The sequence below is a fragment of the Chlorocebus sabaeus genome, chromosome 16 (genome assembly GCF_047675955.1).
Source record: "Chlorocebus sabaeus isolate Y175 chromosome 16, mChlSab1.0.hap1, whole genome shotgun sequence".
NCBI classification, from domain to species: Eukaryota; Metazoa; Chordata; class Mammalia; order Primates; family Cercopithecidae; genus Chlorocebus; species Chlorocebus sabaeus.
Genome location: NC_132919.1, coordinates 10663583 through 10689829, shown reverse-complemented (window position 1 = coordinate 10689829; position 26247 = coordinate 10663583). Strand labels below are relative to the sequence as shown.

The window sequence follows — 26247 nt, the reverse complement described above, 5'->3', positions numbered from 1 at the left end:
CACTGTAGCAATAAAAGTGGCACTCACAGTCCAGACATTAAGAAAGCAGAAGGTGTAAAGGAAAAACAAGCCAGGCATTTAGGAGGTGCTCCTGGAATCCCCAACTGCATCTTCTCCTGGTATTTCATTTTCCTGAGCTACGTCCAAAACCACATCCTTCTTTAAGAACGTGGTAATTTTTAAATGTTTCCACTCGGATAAACCACCTTCTGAGAAGTGCGGCCTAAGTTTTCTCCCCTTGAGTGCACACTGTACTTAGTGACTTGCTTCTAATACACAGAATGTGGCAGAAATGATGGTGTGTGACTTCCGAGATTAAATGATAAGTTATACTGTGACCTCTTTCTAGGATCGCTCATTCTAGGGAAGCAGGCTGCCATGTTGTAAGGCCGTGCAAGCAGCCCTGTGGAGATGTTCATACATGGAGGAACTCAGATCCCCTGCCAACAACCCACATGAACGTCCCTGACCCACTGAAGCTAGGAATGAGCCACCGTGGAAACAAGTCCACAGCCTCAGTCAAGCCTTCAGATGAGTTGCAGCCCAGGTCAAAGTCTTGACCACAACTTCATGAGTGACCCTGAGCTGAAAACATCAGCTAAGCTGTTCCCAAATTTTTGATACATGGAAACAATGTGAGGTAACAAATGTTTCTTGTGCTAATCTGCTAATTTGGGGGATACTTTGTTACACAGCCTTAGATCACTAATACAAAGGGAGAGTGTGAAATATTAATTTTGGTCATCAATGTGACAGAGACTACTAGTTTTCCACAAAAATCTGCTTATCCACAAAAATCTATTATTAATTGCAATTCTTTGAGCACATAGCTAGACTATATTTCCACTCTTTCCTTTCAGTTAAGTGTGGTCATGTGACTAAGTGCTCTCAAATGGAGTGTGAAAAAAAAATGATATATACCACTTGTAGTCTTGGTCAAAAAGACCTGCATATGCTCCTCCAAACATTTTCCCTTCCAACCCAACTTTTCTGTTTCTGCCAGCTCATTGTAGACAATAAATGACAAGGCCCTAGGAGACAGCAGAGCCACAGATGGAAGGAGCCTGGGTCCCTGAGTAATCCAGTAGAAAAGAGCTGCCTTGACAAGGTGAAGACATGCCAAAGATTACTATAAGAGCATGAAATAAATTTCTATTATGTTAAGCTACTGAAATTTTGGAATCCTTTTGTTTTCTTTTTTTTTTTTTTTTTTCTGAGATGGTGTCTTGCTCTGTCACCCAGGCTGGAGTGCAGTGGCATGATCTTGGCTCACTGCAACCTTCGCCTCCCAGGTTCAAGCGATTCTCCTGCCTCAGCCTCCCAAGTAGCTGGGATTACAGGCAAGCATCACCATGCCCGGCTTATTTTTGTGTTTTTAGTAGAGACGGGGTTTCCCCATGTTGGCCAGGCTGGTCTTGAACTGGAATCCTTTTCTTATCTTAGCCTAGGCTGTTCTACCAAATATAGAAATATTTCTGCCACCCCCTCACCACCTGCTGAAACTGCCACTGTTAGAAAGAAAGAGAGATTGCAGGTGAACCCTAGAAGTCTTAGTCTCAGGAATAGTCCATGGATAAGTATATACGGCACCTCCTGGCTGGTGCACAGAGGAAGGTCTGTCTCTGAGCCTGTTCAAGGCACTCTAAAGTGGGCAGCATGATCTCCTGAGGGCAGAGTCCCTAGACCCTGCCCTCAGGAGATCATGTTGGTATCTTAACAAAGTGAGGAGGGGAATTGGATCTTGGGGGAGAAGGAGGTGAATTGCAGACCTGATCCTACCTCATTATCACTGCCATAGGCACCAAACACTGATATCTAACTCGGGCTATCTCCACCCTGGGGTGTCCCTGCTCCATCAAGAAGTGTGCAATCTGCCCATGTCCATCCCTATCTCCTCCTTGGCTTACCTAGACATATTTCTTCCTTCACCCTTGCTTGGACATTTTCACCACTGTACTGTTATCCTGAAACCTACATAAGGCTACCTAAGGGCACCTAAAGAAGGACTTGTCTCTGATATTTCATTCATTCATACATGGAAGCTAACATTTACAAAGACTCTATTATGGCTGATCACAGCCTACAAGGCGCAGCAAGCTCTGGCCCCTGTTTATGACTCCAGTTTTATCGGAGCCACTCTTGCCTGGCTTTCTGACCTCCTGCCAAGTACCCCTCTAAGTCAGTCTTAACCAGGCTCAGAGCCTCCCTCTGCTAACGGGATACCAAATGCCAAGACCTTAGCTTGTAGGTCTCTACTGAAATGATCCCTGCTCTGGGATGCCTCTATGATACTCCATGAACTAGGTCAAGTCCTCCCATGGTGTCTTATAGCTCCTGTACCTCTTCTTTCTAGTCACTATTGAGTAATTACTGTCATAATGACCTATTGAATGCTTAGCTTTCTCACTGTCTGAATGCTCAGTAAGAGCAGAGACTATGTATCTCTGATTTTCCATGCAACAGAAGAATCCTGGAGCCTGGTAGTAGGGAAACATTTCTTGAATGAATTCGTGTGCTAGAGACAGGGAAGCAGGGGCTGAATCTCTTGCCCTGGAGAAGCTAAACTGACTAGAAAGGAAGGAAGCATGTAGACAAATAAACTTATATTTGATGAACTGTTTATCCTTTGGATTGGACTTAAAGGTAGCCCTTTTCTCAGTGAATCTGACTTTAGGAAAGCTATGTTACAACAAAGATCACTCAATAGCCACAGCTCCAGGGAAGCCTTTCTGGGCTGATCAGGGGAGAATTCATAGCCTTTCTTAAATGCCACTCGGACTGAAAGGAACTTGTTCTTATTAATTCTTATTAATTATAATTATTCACTCACGCTTCTCCACCCCAACATATACTTAGAGATACAGCAGAGGTCCAGTGAAGGTGCCTTACTAACTTCTAATTTGTACAATTTGTCAGGCTCATCTATGACTAATGGTGGAATCTTCAAGAAATCATGATGCATATCCTTGTTTTGGGGAGAAACAGCAGAAAGAGACTTATCCATGGTGCTTACAAGTAGGAAACCATGATGTGAGGGAATGAGTGAATAGAATATTCCAGTATTGTTGTTTGCAGCCGTATAAAGCCTGCCCTGCCAATGCACTGTGGTATTCAGGGTTTTGAGAGATTCTGGACACATTTCTTTCCACTGCAAGTTACAGAAACACCCTTTTGAGCAGCTTAAACAGTAAGAATGTGGATTGTCTCATGCAAGAAGTACAAAAGTAAGCTAGCTCCAGGCTGAGATGATCTGCCTCCCAGTCTAATTCTCTGCAATTTTCTGAGAAAATTGTAGTCTGACACTGTGTGTCTCTTTCTCCTTGGCCAAGCTCCTTCTGTGGTCACCGACTGTCCCTCACACCCATGTTACTTTGAAATGTTACCAAGGTCTGAGCTCTTTCCACAGCTAAGATGCTGGTCCACCACTTTGTTTTTTCAAAGGAGCCTAATATTATTCCCTTTTGCAATTATAACACCCACAATGCTCCAAAGAGGGAATGCTGTGTTCATCTCAGACCAAAAATGATCACAAGTAATTGGAATACAACCTCTACCAATGAGGACCCTTCCACAGGGTGGGTTCACTGATATTCTTCGTTAGAACCCATCCTGGTTGAATCCAAAGATATACTTGGGCCCTGCCTCCTGAAAAGCCATGGTGGACTGGCCCAGACACTAAAAAGAATGAAAGAGCATGTCACATGGATAATAGAAAGAAAAAACTCTTAACAACAGAAAGGCCTTCTCTCCATCCACCATCATCCACGTCATTCCCCTCCACCACCCCAACACTGGGAAAGGATGTCCTGAATTGAGAGAATGGAAGAGAATCATGGTATGCATTATTCTGCTTGGGTCATCATAACAGGCTGGGCGATTTAAACAACAGAAATTTATTTTCTCACAGTTCTGGAGGCTGGAAGTCCAAAATCAAGGTGCCGGTAGGATTGGTTTCTTCTAAGTTTTTCTCCTTAGCTTGCAGTCAGCAATCTTATCCCTGTGTTCTCACGTGGCTTTCCTCTGTGTAGGCATGCTCCTAGTGCCTCTTCTTCGCCTAAGGACACCAATCCTACTGGATTAAGGCCCTTATAATCTTACTTAACCTTAATTGACTCTTTAACAAATACAATTACGTTGGGGGTTACAACAGCTTCAACATATGAATTTGGGGGTGGGGGCATACTTAACCCATAACAAAGGGTAAGAAGAAAACACAGACGTTGGTGTTTTCCCAAGACAGGGGCCCTGCAACCCACTCAGGCCTGGCCTGAGGCCCATATGGATGAATAACTCAGTTGCATCTTGGAAAAAGTACAGCAAAGAAGAACACATTTTTTCCTCCAAGTGGAGTTCCAGAAAAGAAGCAGGGAAATGACCAGATCCTAACGAGAGGGGGTTGTTTATATCTCTAGAGAAATATCACCTCCAGTGGCTGCTCAGCAATTCTTTGTGCCCCGAGGCAGTATGGAAGCAGTAGAAGGATTTCTGAGGACCAAAAATGGGTAGAAGTAGAGATGAGAGTCTCTAACCCTGGAAAGGCCATAAAGATGGGAACCAGTGGAGGCTCAGCAGTGACCTGTGTAGTAGCAGCAACTATGGTTGACTTGAAGATCAGACCGCTACCAGTACCACCATGACCACCATCACCACCACCAACACACCCACCTCTAGCAATACCATCCACATTCATCACTATCACCAAAACCAAAGCTAATACATCCAACAACAACAGTGCTATCATCAGCACACTCACCAACACTACAACCAACGCCACAATCACGACTCTCCTCATCATCACCGCCTTCATCATCACTGCAACCACTTCTACCTCTATCAGCTCTACCTTCACCACCACAGCCTGCATGGCCTCCAGCCTTTAACTTTACTGCCTCCATGACCTCCACCACTATCTCCACCATCACCTCTATTTCCACCACCACCATCACCTCCATCTCCACCATCACTTCCATTTCCACCACCACTATCACCTCCACTTCCACCACCACCATCACCACCACCTCCATCTCCACCATCACTTCCATTTCCACCACCACCACCCTCTTCACCATCAAATCCACTCTTCCACTGCCATCACCACCTCCATTTCCACCATCACCTCCATTTCCACCACCACCATCTCCACCAATACTTCCTTTTCTACCACCACTACCACTTCCATCTCCACCACCACCACCATCTCCACCATCACCTCCGTTTCCACCACCACTTTCATCTCCATCATCACCTCTACTTCTACCACCATCATCACCTCTGTCACCTCTATCACTTTTCTTTGGCTCCTATATGTCCTTCAAGGCTCATCCTAACCATCAACCTTCACTTGATTGATTGATTGATTGATTGATTGATTGAGACAAGGTTTCACTCTCATTGCTCAGGCTGGAGTGCAGTGGTGGGATGTCTGCTCACTGCAACCTTTGCCTCCTGGGTTCAAGTGATTCTCCTGCCTCAGCTTCCCAAGTAGCTAGGACTACAGGTGTGTGCCACCATACCCTGCTAATTTTTTGATTTTTTTGTAGAGATGGGATTTCTCCATGTTGGCCAGGCTGATCTCGAACTCCTGAGCTCAATTGATCCACCCACCTCAACCTCCCAAAGTGCTGAGACTAACCATTACCTTTTTGAGGAAGCATCTCCCATCACCACTCTATGCCAGTCCTCCTTTGTGTTTTCTTTTTTTTAGACAAGGTCTTGCTCTGTCACTCAGGCTGGGGTGCAGTGGTGCCATCTCGTCTCACTGCAGCCTCGACCTCCTGGGCTTAGAATGTTCTCCCACCTTAGCCCTTCAAGTAGCTGGGACTACACTACACATGCTCACCACCATGCCTGGCTAATTTTGAGGGGGGTTTTGTTTGTTTGTTTTCTGTGAAGAGAAGGTTTCTCCGTGTTGCCAAGCCTCTCCTTTGTATTCTCAATTGCACAGAGCAGATATGGCTGTATTGAAGAGTTTTTCCTTCTGGATTGGAATTGTTTATTCAGTTGCCTGTCTTTGCACATAAATTGTATAGTTCTTTTTATTTCCAATGCCCAACCTAAAACAGTGTCTGGCATATAATCTATATAATCAATATTTGATGGTAAGATGCATACATGACTACATGAGTCTTTTAAATTATTTAAAAGCTAGTAGGTCTTAATTATTTGGCATTTTGAAATTGCAGTGAATATTGCTGTGAGATAGTATTTATTAGCAATGCGTGAGATTCGATTTTCTAATTTCCAGTCCACTGTGAATTACCAGGCCAGAGACAAATCGCGAAGGAATAATTGAAGTCGACTTCAGATAGCAGCACTGCTTCATCTTCATCACTAGGTGGCAGGCGCACCCCAAGAGGAGGCCCCCTCCGCCCTTGGCCACAGCCCCGCGCCCGGGCGCCGCGTCCCACCCAGCCCCAGCTCGTTCCTGGAACTGACGCCCCCTCAGGAGGGGGAGGTGCCAGCAGATAACGATTGCCCTGGGAACTCCCCCCAAGAAAGATGTTCCTTCCTCTGCCACTCCTACTTCTTGTAAACTCCACCAGTCCCTTCATTCTTCACGTCCCCAGCTCCCCGCCCCCAGTTCCCCGTCCCCACCTCCCCATACACAATTCCCCTCGCTTTAGCGCTCCCGGCTCCCCGCGCAGAGCCCAGCGGGCTGCTGTCTCTCACGTCACTGCTGAATTATATGCACCGAGAAAGAGAAGGGACAGACCCCCCTGGAGGCTCCCCCCAAGGACATCTTGAGAATTGTCTGGTGTGTGAGGCTGCAGCAGACAGAAGGAAGAGAGACAGGAACAAGGAGAACCTTTAGAAGAGGCAAGAAGAGAGAAAAAAGCAAAGCCGGAGGGAGCGGGAGGGAGCTGGAGGTTAAGGATAACGCCTTAGAGCTGTGTAGCCTCAAGACAGCTGCCGGAGCCCAGCCAGAGTCACCTGTATTTCGGTCTCTCAAAAGAGCCAAGAGGACCAGACCAGCAGAGACTTAGGGTCCCAGAATTCCATCTCCTTGGTCATGAGCCCTAATGGGAAGGGAAAGGAGGCAAAGACAAACGTAGTGGGAGGTGCAGCAGGTGGAAGATGGTGGCTCCTCCCTGGGCTGCCTAAGTTGAGTAATTGCTTTGCTAACTTTCCTGGGCCCTGGTTAAAAAAAAAAAAAAAAAGGAGAGGGGGAAGAGGCTTCTTGCCCTCCTTGGAAGGAGCCTAGAGTCTTGCGGGCAAAGGGGGCCTCCACTCCTTCACCCCCACCCTGGGGCTGGAGCCCCTCCCTCCCAGCCTGCTTCCCCCTTAATTCCCCTGGCTTTGCATCTTGCTCTGTTCTTGGGCACAGTTTGAGAGGGGGCTGGGACTCCCTTGGATCATAGTTTCCAATAATTTCCAAAAGTGGTGGTGTTTTCTTTCAGCTTGCTGTGTGCTTGGTTAGGATAATGAGCTACCTAATGGTTATTAGACTATAATAAAAAGATACCAAAACAAACAATGCAAGACAAGGATGTCAACATAGGCACCTCTTTGTTAGGCTTGTCAGCGACTGCCAATGCTGACAGCCCACCCCGGACTCCTTCCCTTGGTTAGAACCTCACTCCCCCTCTGCACTGGCATTGGCAAGAGATGCCCAGGGTCCTGTGGAAACTCCTGCCCAGGGCAGTCGCCTCCTCCGAAGTTACCCCGAAGGTTCCAATTTGTTCATTCCCCTGCCTTGGCGTGAGCGGGAGGGAGAGTGTAGCTGGGTTGCAAGTTCAGTTACTCCTGCGATCTGCTATAAAGGAAGTGACTTTATTCCGAAGCTAGCTTAGGGGAAGAAACACAGGCTTCCTGCCTTAAGGGTACCGCTTCTCTTTTGGAAGAGAAAACAGGTGTTTAGAAAGGGATTTTGCATGAGTGGCATGCAGGGGAGGAAACAAGCAGGTGGGGGGTCTGCGTAACTTCCGGTGCCTTATCAATGTGTGCCTTATCTACCGGGCTGCCTTACCGGAAGTGGTCAAGTTGGTGCCATCTCAGGCAGAATTAGGCTGTAAAGTGGTCTTGTCTCTGGTGCTCTCCAGATGAGAGAGTTTTGTAGCAGGCATAGTTTTGGTTGTAAATTGACTTTTGTCTCTCAAGGCAAACGCCTGGTGGCAAAGGTTGCCACTCTTGAGCTTTTAAGTAAGCACACAGTTGGATAAGCTTACTCTCTAGGCAGTATCTGGTGAAGGGAGGGTAAAAGGTTATAACTGCATTTCTAAAGAGCTAAGTAGGAAGTGGGGCACAGGAGAAGAGGAGGAAAGAGAAAAAGAGAGAAAATTATTTTAAAAATTAACTTATTATCTCTTAGAAAATGAGAGTACTGGCCGGGCACGGTGGCTCACTCCTGTAATCCCAGCACTTTGGGAGGCCTGAGGCAGGTGGATCACGAGGTCAGGAGATCGAGACCGTCCTGGCCAACATGGTGAAACCCCGTCTCTACTAAAACTACAAAAAATTAGCCGGGCTTGGTGGCAGGAACCTGCAGTCCCAGCTACTCGGGAGGCTGAGGCAGGAGAATCGCTTGACCCAGGAGGCAGAGCTTGCAGTGAGCCGAGATCGCACCACAGCACTCCAGCCTGGCCGACAAAGCGAGACTCCGTCTCAAAAAAAAAAAAAAAAGAAAGAAAAAGAAAAAGAAAATGGGAGTACTCGGTGGTTAGAAGGGGATGATGGTAATGACCACGGTATTCTGAGTCTTCTGGCTCAGTAACCAGTTCTAGCATTACAAGGCAGAAGTAGACAGAAAATGTAGCCCCTGGCCCAATGGCATGTGGGTCAAAGCCCTCAATACATTGCCAGGTACCTTATGAATATTCATGTGACTGTTTATTCACCTTTGACTGGGCACCTCTCCTGGGCTAAGGCATTGTACTAGGATCCAGGGCCACAGTGGAAATTGAGACACGACCCTTGCAAGATGCAGGCAAGTGATAATGGCACCGTAAGGAAGTAGGCAGCCAAATCTGGAATGAGGGAAGTTCTCTAAGACAGAAGTCCAGTGTCTTCAATAAATAAATGTTATGAACAGAGGAGGAAAAGGCTGTTAGAGGCCAAAAGAAGTGCCGGAGGCAGAGCTACTAAACGTAATCGCTGGAACTTGCTGGGATCCTGCTTGGAAGAAACCTGACTCTAAAAGTGTGGTTTTGAGGCTGGGCATGGTGGTTCACATCTGTAATCCCAGCACTTCAGGAGGCCGAGGCAGGAGGATCACCTGAAGCCAGGAGTTCAAGACCAGCCTGGGCAACAAAGTGAGACTCTCTCTACAAAAAAAAATTTTAAAATTAGCCAGGCATGGTGGCGGGTGCCTGTGATCCCAGCTACTCGGAAGGCTGAGATGGAAGGTTGTCTTGAGCCCAGGAGGTCCAGGCTACAGTGAGCCATGACTGCACCACTGCATTCCAGCTTGGACAACAAAGCGAGACCCAGTTTCAAAAGCAAAAAAAAAAAAAAAAAAAAAAAAAAGGTGGTTTTGAGAAAATTAAGGGAATGTGAATGTGGAATGGGTATTCACTTTAAGAATGCTTCAACTTCATGTATGGTTATGATGGCACTGTGGTTATTATTTGAAAAAAGAATGAAAGAAGAAGGAAGGAGGTCATCTGTTAGGGAAACACAACTGTCTATGTGCAAGGCTTTACTGAAGAAGAGATGTCTATAATTCACTTTAAAATACCAAATGAAACAAAGTATCTTGACCAATGTGGAGGTTAGGGGTGCCACCCTCTGTGCAGTCAAAACTTCAAGTGTAACTTTTGACTCCCCCAAACTTAATTACTAATATCCTATTGTTGACCAGAGGTCTTACTGATAAGATGAAGAGTCAATTAACATATAAATGAAACAGTATCTACTCACATATATTTGTATTATATATAATTATATATCATATATATTATAACATATATTATAATATATAATAAATATAAATATATATTTATAATATATAATATATAAAAATATTATATTATTAAATCTATATTAATATATTATTTAACATATAATATATTAAATATAATACATAATAAATATAAAAATATATATTATAATATATTATAAATATAAAAATATATATTATAATATAATATTAAAAATATATTTTATAATATAATATATTTTTTATAATATAATATATTATAATATATTATAATAAAATATATATTATAATATATATATTTTTTATATATATATATTTTTTTTTTTGAAACAGAGTCTCACTCTGTTGCCCAGGCTGAAGTGCGGTGGGGCGATCTTGGCTCACTGCAACCTCCACCTCCTGAGTTCACACCATTCTCCTACCTCAGCCTTCCAAGTAACTGGGACTACAGGCGCCCACCACCTCGCCTGACTAATTTTTTTTTTCTTTTTTTTTTTTTTTTTTTGCATTTTTAGTAAAGACAGGATTTCACCGTGTTAGCCAGGATGGTCTCAATCTTGTGACCTCATGATCCACCCACCTTGGCCTCCCAAAGTGCTGGGATTACAGGTGTGAGCCACTGCGCCATGCCAGTATTTACTCATATTTTATGCATTTGTGACATATCTAATTTTTTCTTAATTTTTTCAATATTTCTAGGCTATACAGTTCGTATGTAGGTTTCTTCAAATTGTCACAAGTCTCAAAAAAGTCAATATATTTATGGAAGAAATATCCAGGCCAGGCATAGTGGCTCATTCCTTGTAATCTCAGCACTGTGGAAGGCCCAGGCAGGAGGATCGCTTGAAGATGGAAGTTCAAGACCAGCCTGAGCAATATAGCAAGACACCATCTCTATAGAAAAATTGAAAGTTAGCCAGGCATGGTGGCTCGTGCCTGTAGTCCTAGTTACTCAGGAGGCTAAGATGGGAGGATTGCTTGAGCCCAGAAGTTCAAGGCTGCAGCGAACTGGGAACGTACCACTGCACACTCCAGCCTGGATGACAGCCAGACCCTATCTCAAAGTAACATGGCCAACATGTAAGTGGACCCTCGAAACTTGTGTTGTTCTCAAGGGTCAACCTTATACATATACAAGGGAGACAAATGAAAAAGAATCAACGTTGATAATTGTTGAAGCTGTGATTGTGATTGTGGAATGCATGCACGTGTGTGTGTGTTTAAAATTTTTCATAACAAACATTTTTTATTTAAAAAAAAACACTATTCTGAGGAGTTTAGGCAATGTGAGTCAGGGACAGACAATCATCAAGGAGTATAATAGAGCAGAAGAGTGAAGGCCCAGCGGCTGTGCAGGGCCGAGGCCAGACTGACTGGGTCAGCTAAATGAAGACGGGCCAGGCGCGGTGGCTCTCGCCTGTAATTAATTCCAGCACTTTGGGAGGCTGAGGCGGGCAGATCGCTTGAGCTCAGGAGTTCAAGACCAGCCTGGACAACATGGTGAAACCCCATCTCTACCAAAAAAAAAAAAAAAAAAGCAAACAAAAAAATTAGCCAGGCATGGTGGTGCACATCTATCATCTCAGCTACTGGGAGGCTGAGGAGGGAGAATCACTTGCACCTGGGAGTCAAGGCTGCTGTGAGCCAAGCACGCCAGTGCACTCCAGCCTGGGAAACAGGAGTGAGACCTTGTTTCAAAAATAAATAAATACGTACATACATTGCCAATGCCAGTGCAGAGGGGGAGTGAGGTTCTAACCATGGGAAGGAGTCCGGGGTGGGCTGTCAGCACTGGCAGTCGCTGACAAGCCTAACAAAGAGGTGCCTATGTTGACATCCTTGTCTTGCACTGTTTGTTTTGGTATCTTTTTATTATAGTCTAATAACCATTAGGTAACTCATTATCCTAACAAAACACACAGCAAGCCAAAAGAAAACACCACCACTTTTGGAAACTCTTGGAAACTATGCTCGGAGGGAGTCCCAGCCTCCTCTCAAACTGTGCCCAAGAACAGAGCAAGATGCAAAGCCAGGGGAAGCAAGGGGGGAAGCAAGCTGGGAGGGAGGGGCTCCAGCCCCAGGGTGGGGGTGGAGGAGAGAAGGCCCCCTTTGCCCACAAGACTCTATGCCCTGGGAGGGGGTGAAGCCAAATACAGAGAACATTCCAGAAGGAGACAGCCCACATGCACAGGGACGCATGTTCCAAATGACATGCCACTGCCCAAAAGTGTTTAGTAAGGAAACCAATTCATCTGGTTTGCTTGGAATGTTCATGGTTTCAGCACTGAAAGTCCCATATTTCAGGAAATCCATCAGTACCCAGTAAGCCTGGATGGCTGGTCACCCTACCTACCACTGTCTTGTGCAACACTGGACTGGCCAGGTGAGGGGGCACAGCGCTGAGCAGGAGCAGCTACATGGTGGGGAGTTAGGGCACTCTGGATAAGAGGCTAAGAGCCATCCCCAGGCAGTGACCATCCCTGCTCCCATCCCCTTCAACACCACAGCTGCAGTAGCGGCCTCTTCAACCTGGGACACCGGAGTCAGCTGCCCAGGGACCATGATGGCTCCTCACGCCTCCTCATCTATCCTGCTAGGAAGGGGGTCTGCAGATAGAACAGCTTCAACCCTGGACATGTTCTCCTCTGATGCTTGCTGCCGCTCCAATTTACATTTGTACTTAAATATGTACTTATACACATGTGTATTATATGCATATATATTATGTATACATTCTTTAAGCACTTGCTATGAGCATTTTCTCATTTAATCTTCATAAAAACTCTGTGATGTAGTAATGATCCCACTCAATGAATACATGAGGAAATTAAGGCCCAGAGAAGTAATTCATCCAAGGCCAAATACAGAGATAGCAATATACCTCACATAGCTACCTTATAGAGTTGTCTGGGGAATAAGTGAATTGCTATATATATAAAGTGCTTAGAAGAGTGCCTGACATGGAGGGAGTAATAAATAAGGGTTTGACTTACGGATGGTATTACTCTGCCACACTGCCATGCCCTGCAGAGGGTGGGGGACTAGCCTGAACTTTGTAAAAATAAATAAATAAATCATTTGATTATTTGCATTGCAAAATAATTCACTCTAGGGTTCCCCTGCAAGCCAGGTCACTTGGTGTTACAAACTGATTTGAGTATAAAGTCAGAGGCACCTAAGGCAAAGCAACTCACATCCTCAAAAACCTTCAATGTCAAGTTCCCCTGGACACTCAAGGCAGGCCTCTCACTGCTCACTGCCCTGAGCAGAGATGCTCACCTTCGCAGAGGACAGAGGGCGTACTCAACCTGATCTCTCACAGCAGCTCAGGGGACAGGCTCATCCTCCTGGCTGGCTGCTTCTCTAGGCGTGAATCACATAGCAACCTCTGCAGAGTCTTCCAGGCTCAGAATCTCCTGCTCATTGCACAGGTGAGGAATTCAAGACGTCAAATATGGGAGAGTCTCATACCTGCCTTGACAGCAGCTTCCTTGGATGGCTCCTAGGGAAGCCCTCCCTGCAGACCACAGAGGACGCCCCTCAGTGTACTGTTCCCAGTAGCAAGGATGTCCACCCACCAGTCATCCTGAGGAGCAACAGCTGCCCACATTCTCAGGTTCGTGTGGACCAGGGCAGGAGCCAGCGTGCCTTCCAGAATCGTAGGCAATTTTGCTGACCTCAGTGTATGCATCAGCATCTTGAGAACTGGCTACTCAACATCTCACACCCAGCCTCCCCAAGCACAGTCCAGTAAAGGTTTATAGAGGTGAAAACCTTTTCACCCTCCTTGTGCTGATATTCATCATTCTCTTATCACGGTGGCAGCAGGCATTGCATGAAAAGCAACAGGGCATTATGAGGAACGATTGGAGGAGTGATGGGGAATAAGCTCTTTTGCCTCTGTTTGAGATGTCGGGCCCGGGATGGGGGTAAGTCCTGTTGTGGACTCCTGGCATTTTGTAACATAGAGTGCCCACCCATAGGCATTGGAAAGTTCCAAGGAGTGTCCCTGCCATCTTGCAACCAAGAGTGATTTCTAAGTCTGCATGTGCCCCCTCCAATATCAAGAACACAGAGAGTTCCCAGATCGAATTACCAAGGCCTGCACTGAACAGAGCCAGTGTGGCGTGAGTCAGCCAGAGGGTCTGATCCAGTCTTTGGCAACCCATCCCCACCATCGTGGCACCACCACACACCTCCACCAACCCAGAAACTCCAGGTCCTCTGATTTCTGAGCCTGGGTTAGGAGAAGCTGCCCTGCCCAGGCATCAACGGAACGCACGCCTCCATGAAACTTGAAGACAGACTGCAGAGAAGCATCATGAATTTTTCACAAGATTCATCTCATCGTGGCTGAGCGGAGCTGAGAAAGCCATATTTCCGAGGACCCGTGCCAACAGCTCACAAAGAGTTAACCCATTAGGCCATCGCCTGGTGAGCTCATCCGTCCCTGCTGGAGCCTGCTCAGTTGCTGGGATTCACAGCACACCGACTTCTGGATGTGGTCAGGGCAGCTTTCTCCGGCTGGCATGGACTTGAGCAGAAACTCATTGCCAGCTTCCTCCTTGTACAAGCACCGAGTGATTCCCAGGTCCCCCATCCTCCCCTGGGACATCGAGGACAGTAAGTAAGGAGGGAACGTTTCCCTTTGCCCTTCCTTCCACCTCGCTGGAGGAAAGAGCTGGTTTTAACTTTGTTTTGGAGCATGTTGTCTTTGAACTGGGGTTGGAAGCCAAGTAGGAACAACAACAGAGGAGAGGGGGCTATGCCCTGGGAGGGGGTGAAGCCAGCCTGGAGGCAGTGCCTGCTGAGGGTCTTGGCAGACAGGGGTGGCCGGAGGAAGGGGGCCGCCCATTGCTGGGTACCGGGAAGAAGGGAATTGGTGGGCAGAGGGCTGCTTCAGTCCTGCGTGTATAGCATCCAGCCTTCACCGTTAGCAGCCATTGTGGGAAGGGCTGGGCAGGGACTATCCTACCAAATCTAGGTGGGAGAAGGAGCAAAAAAAAGCCAGACCATAAAGTGCAAGGCCACCCCCAGACCCCAGAGGACATGGGCGGAATCTCCGACCCAGGCCATCCTCCTGGGCACCCCGTATCAGACCTCAGCAGCTGCCAATGTCTTCCTCCTACAGCTGTGGCAGGTGCCTGGGGCAGGTGCCAGAAAAACAAGGTAGGGTGCGCTGCCTGCCTCAGGAGTTTTATCTCAGAAAGGGGGAACAAGGCAGGCACATGCAAACACAGACAAAGACGTGGCTCAGTCAGGCAACTGTGTGCCGTGGGGACCCTATATCCGCGTAAAGCCAGACGTGATCACACACATGATCGCCCAAGCTATTTTTCTACCCTGTCACTGGCCAGGGTCTGGGCACTAGCTGAGTGGCCCGACGAGGGAGGTGAGTGGCACCCTCCAGGTTGACTGTGACCTTTGGGGAACTTCCCTTCCTAGAAGCGCTATGAGCAGCTGACAGATGGGTGGCCATGGCCATGGTGATAGCAGCAGCTTACTCAGAAACTCTCTAGCTTCTACTTTATCAGCCCAGACACTTGGCTCCCACTCACTTTCTCAGAGGGGTGGACAGTCACCAACAGAATGTCCTGGTGAGGGGAAGACAGCACCACCAGAGAAGACGAGGGACTCTGAGGACGACCACTGGCAAACTGGAGATGGGTGGGGCATTAATGGGGACTCCATGAGGGAAATAGGAGGACCCTCCACTTCTCACCACTCTGGGTCTTCCACAGGAATAATACATGGCGTTACTCTCACCACTTCCATCCTGCCTTCCCCGCTTCTCCCCCAGACTCCCCTCGCTGGGCCCAGCCTCCCAGCAGTGAGGTAATGTGTGCCTCTCTCCTCTGCTTTCAGCTCTTGCAACTCCCAGAATAGCCCAGGTGCTATCGGAGCTCTGTAGATGGAGGGACCTGAGGGGCAGAAAGTCGGGAAGGGCCAGATAACTCCAGGTCCACGCACAGCAGCACAGCGGAACCTCTTACAATATTAAGGTCACCAGATGTATTGCCAGATACCCAATTCAATTTGAATTTGATGATGAATAAATTTTTTGCATACATTGCTCCCATGCAATATTGAAACATTCTTATACGAAAAAGGTATCCATTGTTGATCTGAGGCTGAAATGTAACTGGACACCTTGTAGTTTTATTCTGTAAATCTGACAACCCTATTAATACCAACCGTATTTCAGCACGTTCAAAGGAGGACAGCACCAGGGAAAGGCTGGGGAGTGAGTTCGGAGGTGGAGATGTACAGGTACGGGGTGGTGGAACGCAAGTGAAGAAAACAAGAAGAAAAAAAAAGCAGGGCCCTTTCCTTGAGAAAGCATAAATAAAAGAGCAGGGCTGGTTGGGCACAGTAGCTCACGCCGGTAATCCTAACACTTTGGGAGGCTGAGGGAGGTGGATCACCTGAGGTCAGGAGTTCAAGGCCAGCCTGGCCAACGTGGCAAAACCCCGTCTCTACTAAAAATACAAAAATTAGCCAGGCGTGGTGGCAGCACCTGTAATCCCAGCTACTTGAGAGGCTGAGGCAGGAGAATCGCTTGAACCTGGGAGGTGGAGGTTGCAGTGAACTAAGATCATACCAGTTCACTCTAACCTGGGCAAGAGAGCAAAACTCCATCATAAAATATAATAAAATAAAATAAAAGCAGGATTTGGAGGCCGGCAGCTCTGAGCCTGTGTTCCTAGCTGCAAAATGGGAATGCTAATAGTATTACCCTCTTAGAGCGGAGGATTAAAAGAGACTCCCCAGGCAAAGAAAGTGGCACACGTCAGGCATCTTATGCTGGATTGGTGGCATGGTGACAGTGGTGACTTTGAGGCCACTGTAGGCCCCTTGCTGGCCTCTTGCTGCTTGCTGGCCCCAGCTCGGGGACCCTGGCATCGTTGGCTGCTCCACCCAACAGTCCTGGGCCTATCTCCTCAGCCAAGGCTGCAGTTCCATTCACTATGTCCCACCTCGGGTGTCCTCCCCACTTGCTTTTCCCATAATTTTGAAAAGAAACATTAAAACTGCCCCAAAGAGGGGTGGGATAGACTTGGACACAGAGTCTGGAGCCAGGCAGGCTGCAAAACTCACATTCCAATCCAGATGCTCTCCTGTGAGTCATCTTGAGCAAGTCACTTATACCTCTCTGATCCTCAGTTTCCTCACCTGCAAAGTGGGGCAAGAATAGCTTCCCCAGAGGAGTGACTGGATGGGAGGATGAAATGAGGCGATGCAGACAAAGCATTTAGCGTGGTTCCCGCCACACACTAAGCATTTGATAAATGGTCGTTATTATTATTGTAGAAAAAGCACCTGCCTTCCCCAGCCACATGGCTTCTTTGGCCTTGGAGAAGCAGCTGAGGTACATTGGAGATTTTTTTAGAAACTTCGGCCAGCAGAAGGAAGCCTGCCTTGGCGAGGTGAGCGGTCACTCAGGCCAAAGAAGGGAGGCAGGGAGGAGTTAGTCAGTGCATCCTGCCTTTGCCCCTTCACAGCTGCCTCCATGCCGCCTTGTGAGCTGCTCCCTTCCTAACACCTGGCTGTAAGATCAAAGGGAGTTTTTTACAATTACCGAGTGGGAAGGAACAGGACCAGTGACTTGGTAAAACAGTACTAGTCAGGTTCTAACCTTCTGTAGTTAAAAAAAAAAAAAAAAAAAAAAAAGGCCAGGTACAGTGGCTCACTCCTGTAATCTCAATACTTTAGGAGCCCAAGGCGGGCGGATCATGAGGTTAGGACATTGAGACCATCCTGGCTAACACCGTGAAACCCCGTCTCTACTAAAAATACAAATAATTAGCCAGGCATGGTGGCGGGCACCTGTAGTCCCAGCTACTCGGGAGGCTGAGGCAGGTGAATGGCGTGAACCTGGGAGGTGGAGGTTGCAGTGAGCCAAGATCGTGCCACTGCACTGCAGCCTGGACGACAAGAGCGAAACTCCGTCTCAAAAAAAAAAAAAAAAAAAAAAAAAAAAAAAAAATCAGAACGTCACCAGCACCTCAAAAGTCCCCATTCCAGTCACTACCACCACCAAACGCAGCCACTATCCTAACCTCTCATAGCATAGACTGTTTTACATGTATTTAAATTTTACGGAAATGAGATCACATCGCATGCATTCTTTTTCCGTCTGGCTTCTCGTTGCTATATAGTCCCAGACCAGCACTGTTTGTTGGTGCTATATGTTGGTGTACTATAATTAAGTCCCCACCCAGTTGAACACTTCCTGTTCCTGAGCTCCCTCACTCCCAGATGGCAGCTCCCAGGAGCAAGGCCTTCCCTGCCCAGCCCCAGCTATCTTCTCTGGCACCACTGAGAATCACTGCATTTTAATTCCTTCATCACAACCTTTCCAACCCCAGGAAACAGCAATCATATCGCCCCATGTCTTCACTGAAAAGGACTGGAAATGACTACTGAGAAAAAGAAATTCTGCTGAAGATGATCAAACGCCCTCATATGAGACCGGATTGCAACAACCAGCACAAGGTCTCCTAACAGCTTTATGAACCCATCCCTGCCCCTCAGCCCACAGAGGAAAAAAAAATCACTTTTTAAATGGCTGCTTTGCTTATGCAAATATACTACAGGCTCCAAAGGGAAGTACACACTGGGTGCCTACGGTTACAAAAGCACCTTGTAATATTTTCAGAGTCTTAGGAAGCAGAGATCCAAACTGTAACATCACCAAGGCCAAATTCTGAAGGCCTTGGTTACAACTCCTCTGTCCCCCTGTTAAAGGAGAGGGATCTGTAACTGCTTGTTCTAGAGAATGGAATCATTATTCTTGGGGTCGGGGCGACACTAGTTCAGAAAAGTTCAGGCCTGAGCAGTGAGGGATGGAATGAGCAGGTTGGAGAGATTCAGCTGAAACTGACACTGTCGGAAGGATTGAAGGAGAACGCGTTCAGTAAAGGACCCCTCTCTGTGTAGAAGTGCCTTGGTCAAGCGGAAGGGGCAGGTTGCAGATAAATGTAACAAGTATCAGGACTTGGGAGCCACCAGCTCCAGACACCAACTCCTTTATCCCAAGCTGTCTTTAACTCCTGGCCAGTAACATGGTTTCCCAAAGTGCACCCCACCACAGATCTGAGTCTAATTCCAGCCTCCCTCGCAGGCATCCTATTTGAGCTGGGGAAAGTGGTTTCATTGTGACCAGGATGAATAGTCCACCTTCCCCAATACAATTTTTTGCTATGGAAAGAAATCTCTCGCATCCCACTCACAAACAGGGATATTTGTAAATGCTGATGTGAGTGGGGCGTGAGTAGCCAAACAGGAAACAGAAGAAGCAGCCAGAGGAGGAAGCGCAGGATTCTTGGCCAGGAAAGAGGGTAGAAGCCAAGGTCCAGAGGCTTTGATCTGAAGAGGGAAAAAGAGCAGAAGCCTAGGAGAACTGCTTAAGGAAAGTCATCCCAAGCAGGCAGGGGCCCCTCGGAGAACAGCCAGAGAGCTTGAGGACTCGGGGTACAGGAGGAGAGAGCCTGCGGACTGTGTCCCAGACAGCAGCAAATGCCTGAGCTTACTGCAGGGAAGGATCCAGGCTCCTGCTAGAAGATAAATAAGTGTGTAAGTGGTTTCTATGTAAGTGGAGAAGGTCCTGCGTTTGTCCTTAGCAACCAGTGGAAGGGAGAGGAGGGGAAACAAGGGAGAGAGAGTTGTTCATTTACTTACTCATTCAGTTAAAGATACACTAAATCTCTGGGGTACAGAGCACTGTACAGACACCTTGGAGACATCTGAAAGATGAATCAGAATCAGGGCAGTAACTTTGTGAAACCTCCAGGCAGGGAACCTGGGCTCTCTCAAACAGAACCTGTCCCCAGGAAGTATCTAATATCAATCGTTTACATCTTATGACCATGTTGTAAATATATAGACCTTTGCCTTGAAGCCACATTTCTGATTATGAAATGTAAGGCTTTAATCGAGGCTGGGCGCGGTGGCTCACACCTATAATCCCAGCACTTTGGGAGGCTAAGGAGGGTGGGTCACCTGAGGTCAGGAGTTCAAGACCAGCCTGACCAACATGGTGAAACCCTGTCTCTACTGAAAATACAAAAATTAGCTGGGTGTGATGGCGAGTGTCTGTAGTCCCAGCTACTCAGGAGGCTGAGGCAGGAGAATCGCTGGAACCCGGAAGGCGGAGGTTGCAGTGAGCCGAGATCGCACCATTGCACTCCAGCCTGGGCGACAAAAGCAAAACTACACATTAAAAAAAAAAAAAAAAAAAAAAAAGAAAAGAAAAGAAATCCTTTAATCTGACATTAAAAGAATTTGAGAAAGCATTGGTATGGTGAAGTATTTGGCGGGCAAGCAGTGCTTCTCTACAGCCCAGCCCTGAACTTGCTCTACATGGACAACCATCTACCTCTCCTGAGTTGGGGTCAGTGTTGAGGGAGTCCCAGTGGCTGAGAGCTATGCAGATGGGCTCTCGATGAGACACTGGAGTGGGCAGTTGAGTGAGACTCCATACCTTTCCAGGCCTAAGAATAGGAAGCTGGAAATTGGCCTCGATGTAATTAACATGGAGGGTGGGGAAGGGTAGCATTTAGATCTTAGAAGGTTGTACTGTGGGGGCTGGGCACAGTGACTCATGCCTGTAATCCCAGCACTTTGGGAGGCCGAGGTGGGCGGATCACCTGAGGTCGGGAATTCGAGACCAGCCTGACCAAACATGGAGAAACCCTATCTCTACTAAAAATACAAAATTAGCTGGGCATGGTGGCGCATGCCTGTAATCCCCACTACTCAGGAGGCTGAGACAGGAGGATTGCTTGAACCTGGGAGGCAGAGGTTGCAGTGAGCTGAGATCATTGCATTGCACTCCAGCCTGGGCAACAAGAGTGAAACTCCATCTCAAAAACAGGAAAAAAGGTTGCACTGTGAACCTGAGACCTCACTGTCCTCTGCTGACAGAGCACATGAAAGCCCAGACTGCACGAAACGGTGTTCTCCAACCTGTGCATAGCCCGGTAGGAGTAACGGGTTCACATCTGAGCTTGGGCAGTTCCTTATCGTGTGATCTTCAAGAAGTTGCTTCACCTCTCTGAAGCTTCACTCTCTCATCTGTAAAACAGAACTAATGCCCAATTCACAGGTTTATTGTGAGTTTCAGTTTAATAAAGGAAGTGTTTGATGCAGTGTCTGGCACAGGACACGCATGCAGAATTTATCTATAAAGTATCACTCTTCTAATAGACAAACGATATCATTCATGGAGTACTTGCCGTATGCTAGGCATTATTTCAATGCATTACACCACTTAACTCACATGACCTTTTCGAAAATTCTATGAAAGAAGTAATGTTATCCTCATCTTATAGGTAAGAAAACTGAGACAAAGAGAGGTTGAGTAGTTCCATCAAGATCAGACAGCTAGAAAGTGGTTGGGTCTGAAAATAAAATGCCGTTCAATAAACTATAGCTGACCGGGTGCAGTGCCTCACGCCTGTAATCCCAGCACTTTGGGAGACCGAGGCAGGCGGATAACTTGAGGTCAGGTCAGGAGTTCAAGACCAGCCTGGCCAACATGGTGAAAACCTGTCTCTACTAAAAATACAAAAATTAGCCAGGCTTCGCGGCGGGTGCCTGTAATCCCAGCTACTCAGGAGGCTGAGGCAGAAGAATCACTTGAACCTGGGAGGTGGAGGTTGCAGTGAGTTGAGGTTACGCCACTGCACTCCAGCCTGGGTGACAGAGGGAGACTCTGTCTCAAAAAAAAAAAGAAAAAAAAAAAAACTATAGCTTTTGTTTGTTTCTAAAATGGCATCACTTGTTTTAAATATTAAAAGCTATTGAATAAATATTTAAATAGTGATCCTTGTTTTAAATAGTAAAAGCTATTGAATAAAATGTTGCAATAGTTATCTCTCACAAGAAAAAAAGTTATACCAGCTTGGGTGGTTTCTTATTTATGTGAATTTCATTTCACTTTCTTTTTTGGCTTCAGCACAAAGACCTTGTTCACCCTCCACTGAGAGCGGGGCTACAGATGGATACTGAGTACAGGAAGAGTGTGTGAGGATTCCTTTGGCTCCACTCTTGTTTCCAACTTTTGCCGGTCCTAGGTGCCCAGTCCTGAGCAATCATGACGATGGAGACTCTCCCCAAGGTTCTGGAGGTCGATGAGAAGTCTCCAGAAGCCAAGGACCTGCTGCCCAGCCAGACCGCCAGCTCCCTGTGCATCAGCTCCAGGAGTGAGTCTGTCTGGACCACAACCCCCAGGAGTAACTGGGAAATCTACCGCAAGCCCATTGTCATCATGTCGGTGGGCGGTGCCATCCTGCTTTTTGGCGTGGTCATCACCTGCTTGGCCTACACGTTGAAGCTGAGTAAGAATAATCTCTCCATCCTCAAAATGGTAGGGCCCGGTTTCCTGTCCCTGGGACTCATGATGCTGGTGTGCGGGCTGGTGTGGGTGCCCATCATCAAAAAGAAACAGAAGCACAGACAGAAGTCGAATTTCTTACGCAGCCTCAAGTCCTTCTTCCTGACTCGCTGATAGTGGTTTCTGCATCTCCCTGCCACCTTGACTGGGAGAAGATCTGACGACCAACATCCGACATCCCCTTCTCCTCTGTGGGGTGCCATAAAACTGATCCAGGAAAATGCTCTTCCTGACCCAGTGGGGAAGACAGAGCTCAGGGCTCCATCCTCCATGCAGCCGGGAATGTTGCCAGATATATCCACTTTATCTCTATTCTGACTGATGCTTCCTTGGATCTTGGCTGTGGCCTTCCCTTTCGTCACTCTAACTCCCTGCCTCTGCATCCAGACATCATTCATCCAACGCTCTCTACCAAGTGCAATGCATGCTGGGAAATTCTTCGGGGGTGGGCTATGCCCCAGGGAGAACTTCTTGTTTACATATCTGAGTGCCAGAGCTGGATTCTTCATTTGCATCCTTCTGGAACCAAAACTGACCCACGGAGGTCTTTTACAGAGGAGGGAGGGACGGTTGAGTTCTGATCCATTGGGTTTGACAGCCCCAGCTCCCTCAGCAGACTTTCAAGATCACAAGTATCAAACATTCCAAAGACTGAACAATGAAGGGAGGCCTGGGAAAAACAGTCTCCAGGATGACACGTGCCCCTGGACATGGCAACATGACTCTGGGGGTTTGTCAGCTGAAGCAGTTTAACTCCTAATTATATAATATTTACATCAGAGGCAGTGGGGTAGGCCAGGGGATGTCACGGTTTCTGCTTGACCTTCTAACTTCTTCTCATTGACCACTTTCTTCTCTGAACTTGGTCGTTAGCCAAGGACGAATGCATGTTGCCCTAATTTCTTTCCTACCCCTGCCTCTACCTCTGCATCTAGAACAGCAAAATGGAAAGATACGGAGGGATCCTGTAAGATTCTTTTCCCCTTCACGTCTATCAAGATCAAAATGGAGAGGATCAAGTTCCATATCCGAATGATCTGTAGGTTTCTAGAGATGGAATTCACGCTAGAAAATTCCAACTTCTGTTATCCCTGCCCCCGCCCATCAAAAAAGTCAACACTTATTCAGTGTCCCGCTCTGGGATAAGCCCTGGATGGGAGCAAGACATGATCCCTGCTGTCTTCTTGCTTCCCAAGGTGAGAGAGGCAGCCAAGCCAACCAGCAAAATGCAGGTGGTTGTGGGAACACAGGAGGCGTCTACCCTAAACTTGAGAGAGGACGGAGAAATTCTTGGAGGCCATGTCCTCCAACCCAAAAACAAAAAGAAGGATAAGAGTTGCCAAAGAGAGGAAAGAACAGCATTGGAAGCAGCAGGCGCTGCCATGTGTGTGCAGGAGCAGCTTGGGGAAGGAGAAGCACGATGGAATTAGGAAACTGCACGGCCCCTTGTCTGACTCCCAGATGTTTTTACTTCATCCCTCTCTTGCCCGACTTCCTACCTCTTCCCCAAGTGCCTAGTGTAGCTTCTCCTGGAGGCACATTGAGGGCCTCCTGGGGTCTATGGTACAGACGGGAAGTGGGTTTCCAGAGGGCCTGCCAAGCAGAGAGTCCCTGAGAGGTAAGTGCTTCTGTAACTCCCTGTGGCAATCAAGAGGCCCATAGGTGAAGGAACAGAAGTGGTACCTGTGAGGGAGCCAGTCACACTGCCCTAGGCCAACCCAAAGACCCCTGGAGAGCATTTGGTAATGAGGTGTGAGAGGAGAGCATCCTGCACCAGAATCACCCTTGTCTTGAGATAATTCTCTTCACTCCTCCGCCTTGTGGCCTCCCCAGTCACCACGGCCCTCCAGATACCGCCGTCCTCCGTGGCAGTTCCATATGCAGAGCCAGAATCCATCCTTATTCCCTCTGCACTGTGGGAAAATCCATGGAGGCAAACACTTCTGTCATGAGGACCACCCCTTACCTGACCCACCCACGGAGTCAGAGTTTGGGGAACTCATGACCGTTGAGGCTCACTCAGGATGGCCATAGCCTTCATGCAGACCCACGCCAGTGTGGCCAGGTCTCTAGCTCACCTCTAGCCCTGCACACAGGCGGTCAGGACCAATCTTGGGAGCGTTGCAAGTGCTGTGTCATTAATCATAGTTTTAGTGCCTCAGTGACAAATCTTGCAGATCATTTTCCTTCTTCTGACATGAATGCAGATTTGAGATTGGCCCTATAGTATCACCCTTGCATTTCTCGATGCATTCTTAAATGGGAGCAAATGGGATGGGCCCCAAATCACTCACTGGAAACCCATACTCTGGGTGCCTCATTTCCTCTGCCCAGGAGCTTGTAGCCTGGGCACAGCTCTATGAGGAGGGCCCATTTGGATGCTGCTATCACGGATGTCTTGGTGGAAGGAAGTTTGAGGACAACCACAACTCTAGAAGTCCAAGTTCTGGATTCACTTTGTAGACTCTAGCAGTACCTGCCTCCATTCCCTGCCCACTCAAGCTAGTTTCTCAGCAGGGAAAACATGAGGAAATATTCCCAAACATTGTCATCCCCACTAGGATCCTCCACATGAGTGTGGGCTGGAAACGTTCCAGGGTCACGCTGAGGCAGGACATTGAGGTGTTTGCCAATGCCTGTTGCCCCATGGAAGGCTGAAGTATGGATGCACCTGATCTGGGAATGCAGCCCAGGTCAGACTCCACATTTCTGCAACAAAGCATCACCTGCAGTGACTCTTTTCACGTCAGTGGGTCAAAGGACAGAACCAGCTTCCATGTTTTCAGCTCACACTAGATTGTATCATGCTCCCCATGGCTATTATGTTTGGGAGAGTTTGATGTAACCCGAAGCCTAAAGGAATCAAGGTAATGCTGAATTGTATTCAATGTAACAGTGTCTGCTGTGTTTTCATTCCTCTCTTCAGGAATTTCAAGACTATGTCCACCAATTAATTCCTCTAAAATGCACCCCAGCCTCCATTGCCACACATCCTTCTCCCCAGATTGCTACCTGGGAGAAAATAGACAGGATGGGTTTTGTGCATGGTTCCTTGGGCATCTTGTAGGAACTGATGACTCTACTCTGAGATGCTGACAGGGCAGAGACCAGCAGCTTCCAACTCTTTCCATCCCCAAAAGTCAAGTATTGAGACCAAAAAAAGAGATACCGAGAAAGAACTGTCCAGAATGAATCAGTGTTCCAGGGCAAGACAGGCAGCTGCTCCAAGATCAGCCTGTCAATGTCCCCAGTAACTGACAAGTGCAGGCACAAGCAGCAGGTGCAGTTCAGCTCCGCAGGTCTCCTTTCTTCTAAGCCCCTTCTCCCCATCTTCTGGGCCGACCTCCTCTGCCCCTTCAGCTTTTTAATCCTGACTCTCTTCCACTTGGCTTCCCACCAAATTCACTGTGGCCTTGACTTTCTGCTTGCGCTAGCTGGCTCAATCCATAAAGGAAAAAAGAAAGCAACTGGTGGTGTGTCTGGGTAGAACAAAGGATGTTTTATTCCTCCTTCAATTCCTGCAACATTTCCAGAGTCATGACCTGCCCCCCAACCCTTCTTGACCCTCATACCCATCTCCTCACTGTCTCCTGCCCTCAGAGATCAAAGCACCGGAAAACCAAAACCCAGAGCCCCAAACATGTCTGATATTAAACACGTGCAAGGAAACTGCCCAGCGGGTGTACCTGGGAATGCTGCTGGGTGGCACCAACCCTGTGCCATGGGGGGTTTGGAGGGTGAGGTTGGGGAAGGGAGGACAGAAGAAGGAAGGGTGGTCAGAGGTGGTTGGCAAGGAGGCATTCTGGGGTGTTGGCTGAAGAGCAGAAGAATGAAATGATGATTGTCTATCGGGTGCTCACTAAGTGCCTGAAGCTGCTGATCTAAGCCCTTTACTCACTGACTCATTCAATCCTTTCCAAAATCCTGTCCTGAAATACTGTTACCATCATCCTCACTTTACAGGTGAGATAAGTGA

General features: G+C 47.5%; 1 protein-coding gene and 1 long non-coding RNA gene across 2 annotated transcripts in view; one reads left to right on the top strand and one right to left on the bottom strand.

Moving 5' to 3' along the window:
- The window catches only part of LOC140708599 (uncharacterized), a 223212-nt gene that overhangs the window by 104928 nt on the left and 92037 nt on the right, over positions 1 to 26247 (bottom strand). The gene's annotated exons all lie outside the window — the stretch shown is intronic.
- Positions 13980 to 25164, top strand: PIRT (phosphoinositide interacting regulator of transient receptor potential channels). Its single transcript, XM_008010384.3, has 2 exons — positions 13980 to 14497; positions 21834 to 25164. The coding sequence occupies exon 2, from the start codon at positions 21972 to 21974 to the stop codon at positions 22383 to 22385; it is 414 nt and encodes a 137-aa protein (XP_008008575.1). The 5' UTR covers positions 13980 to 14497; positions 21834 to 21971; the 3' UTR covers positions 22386 to 25164.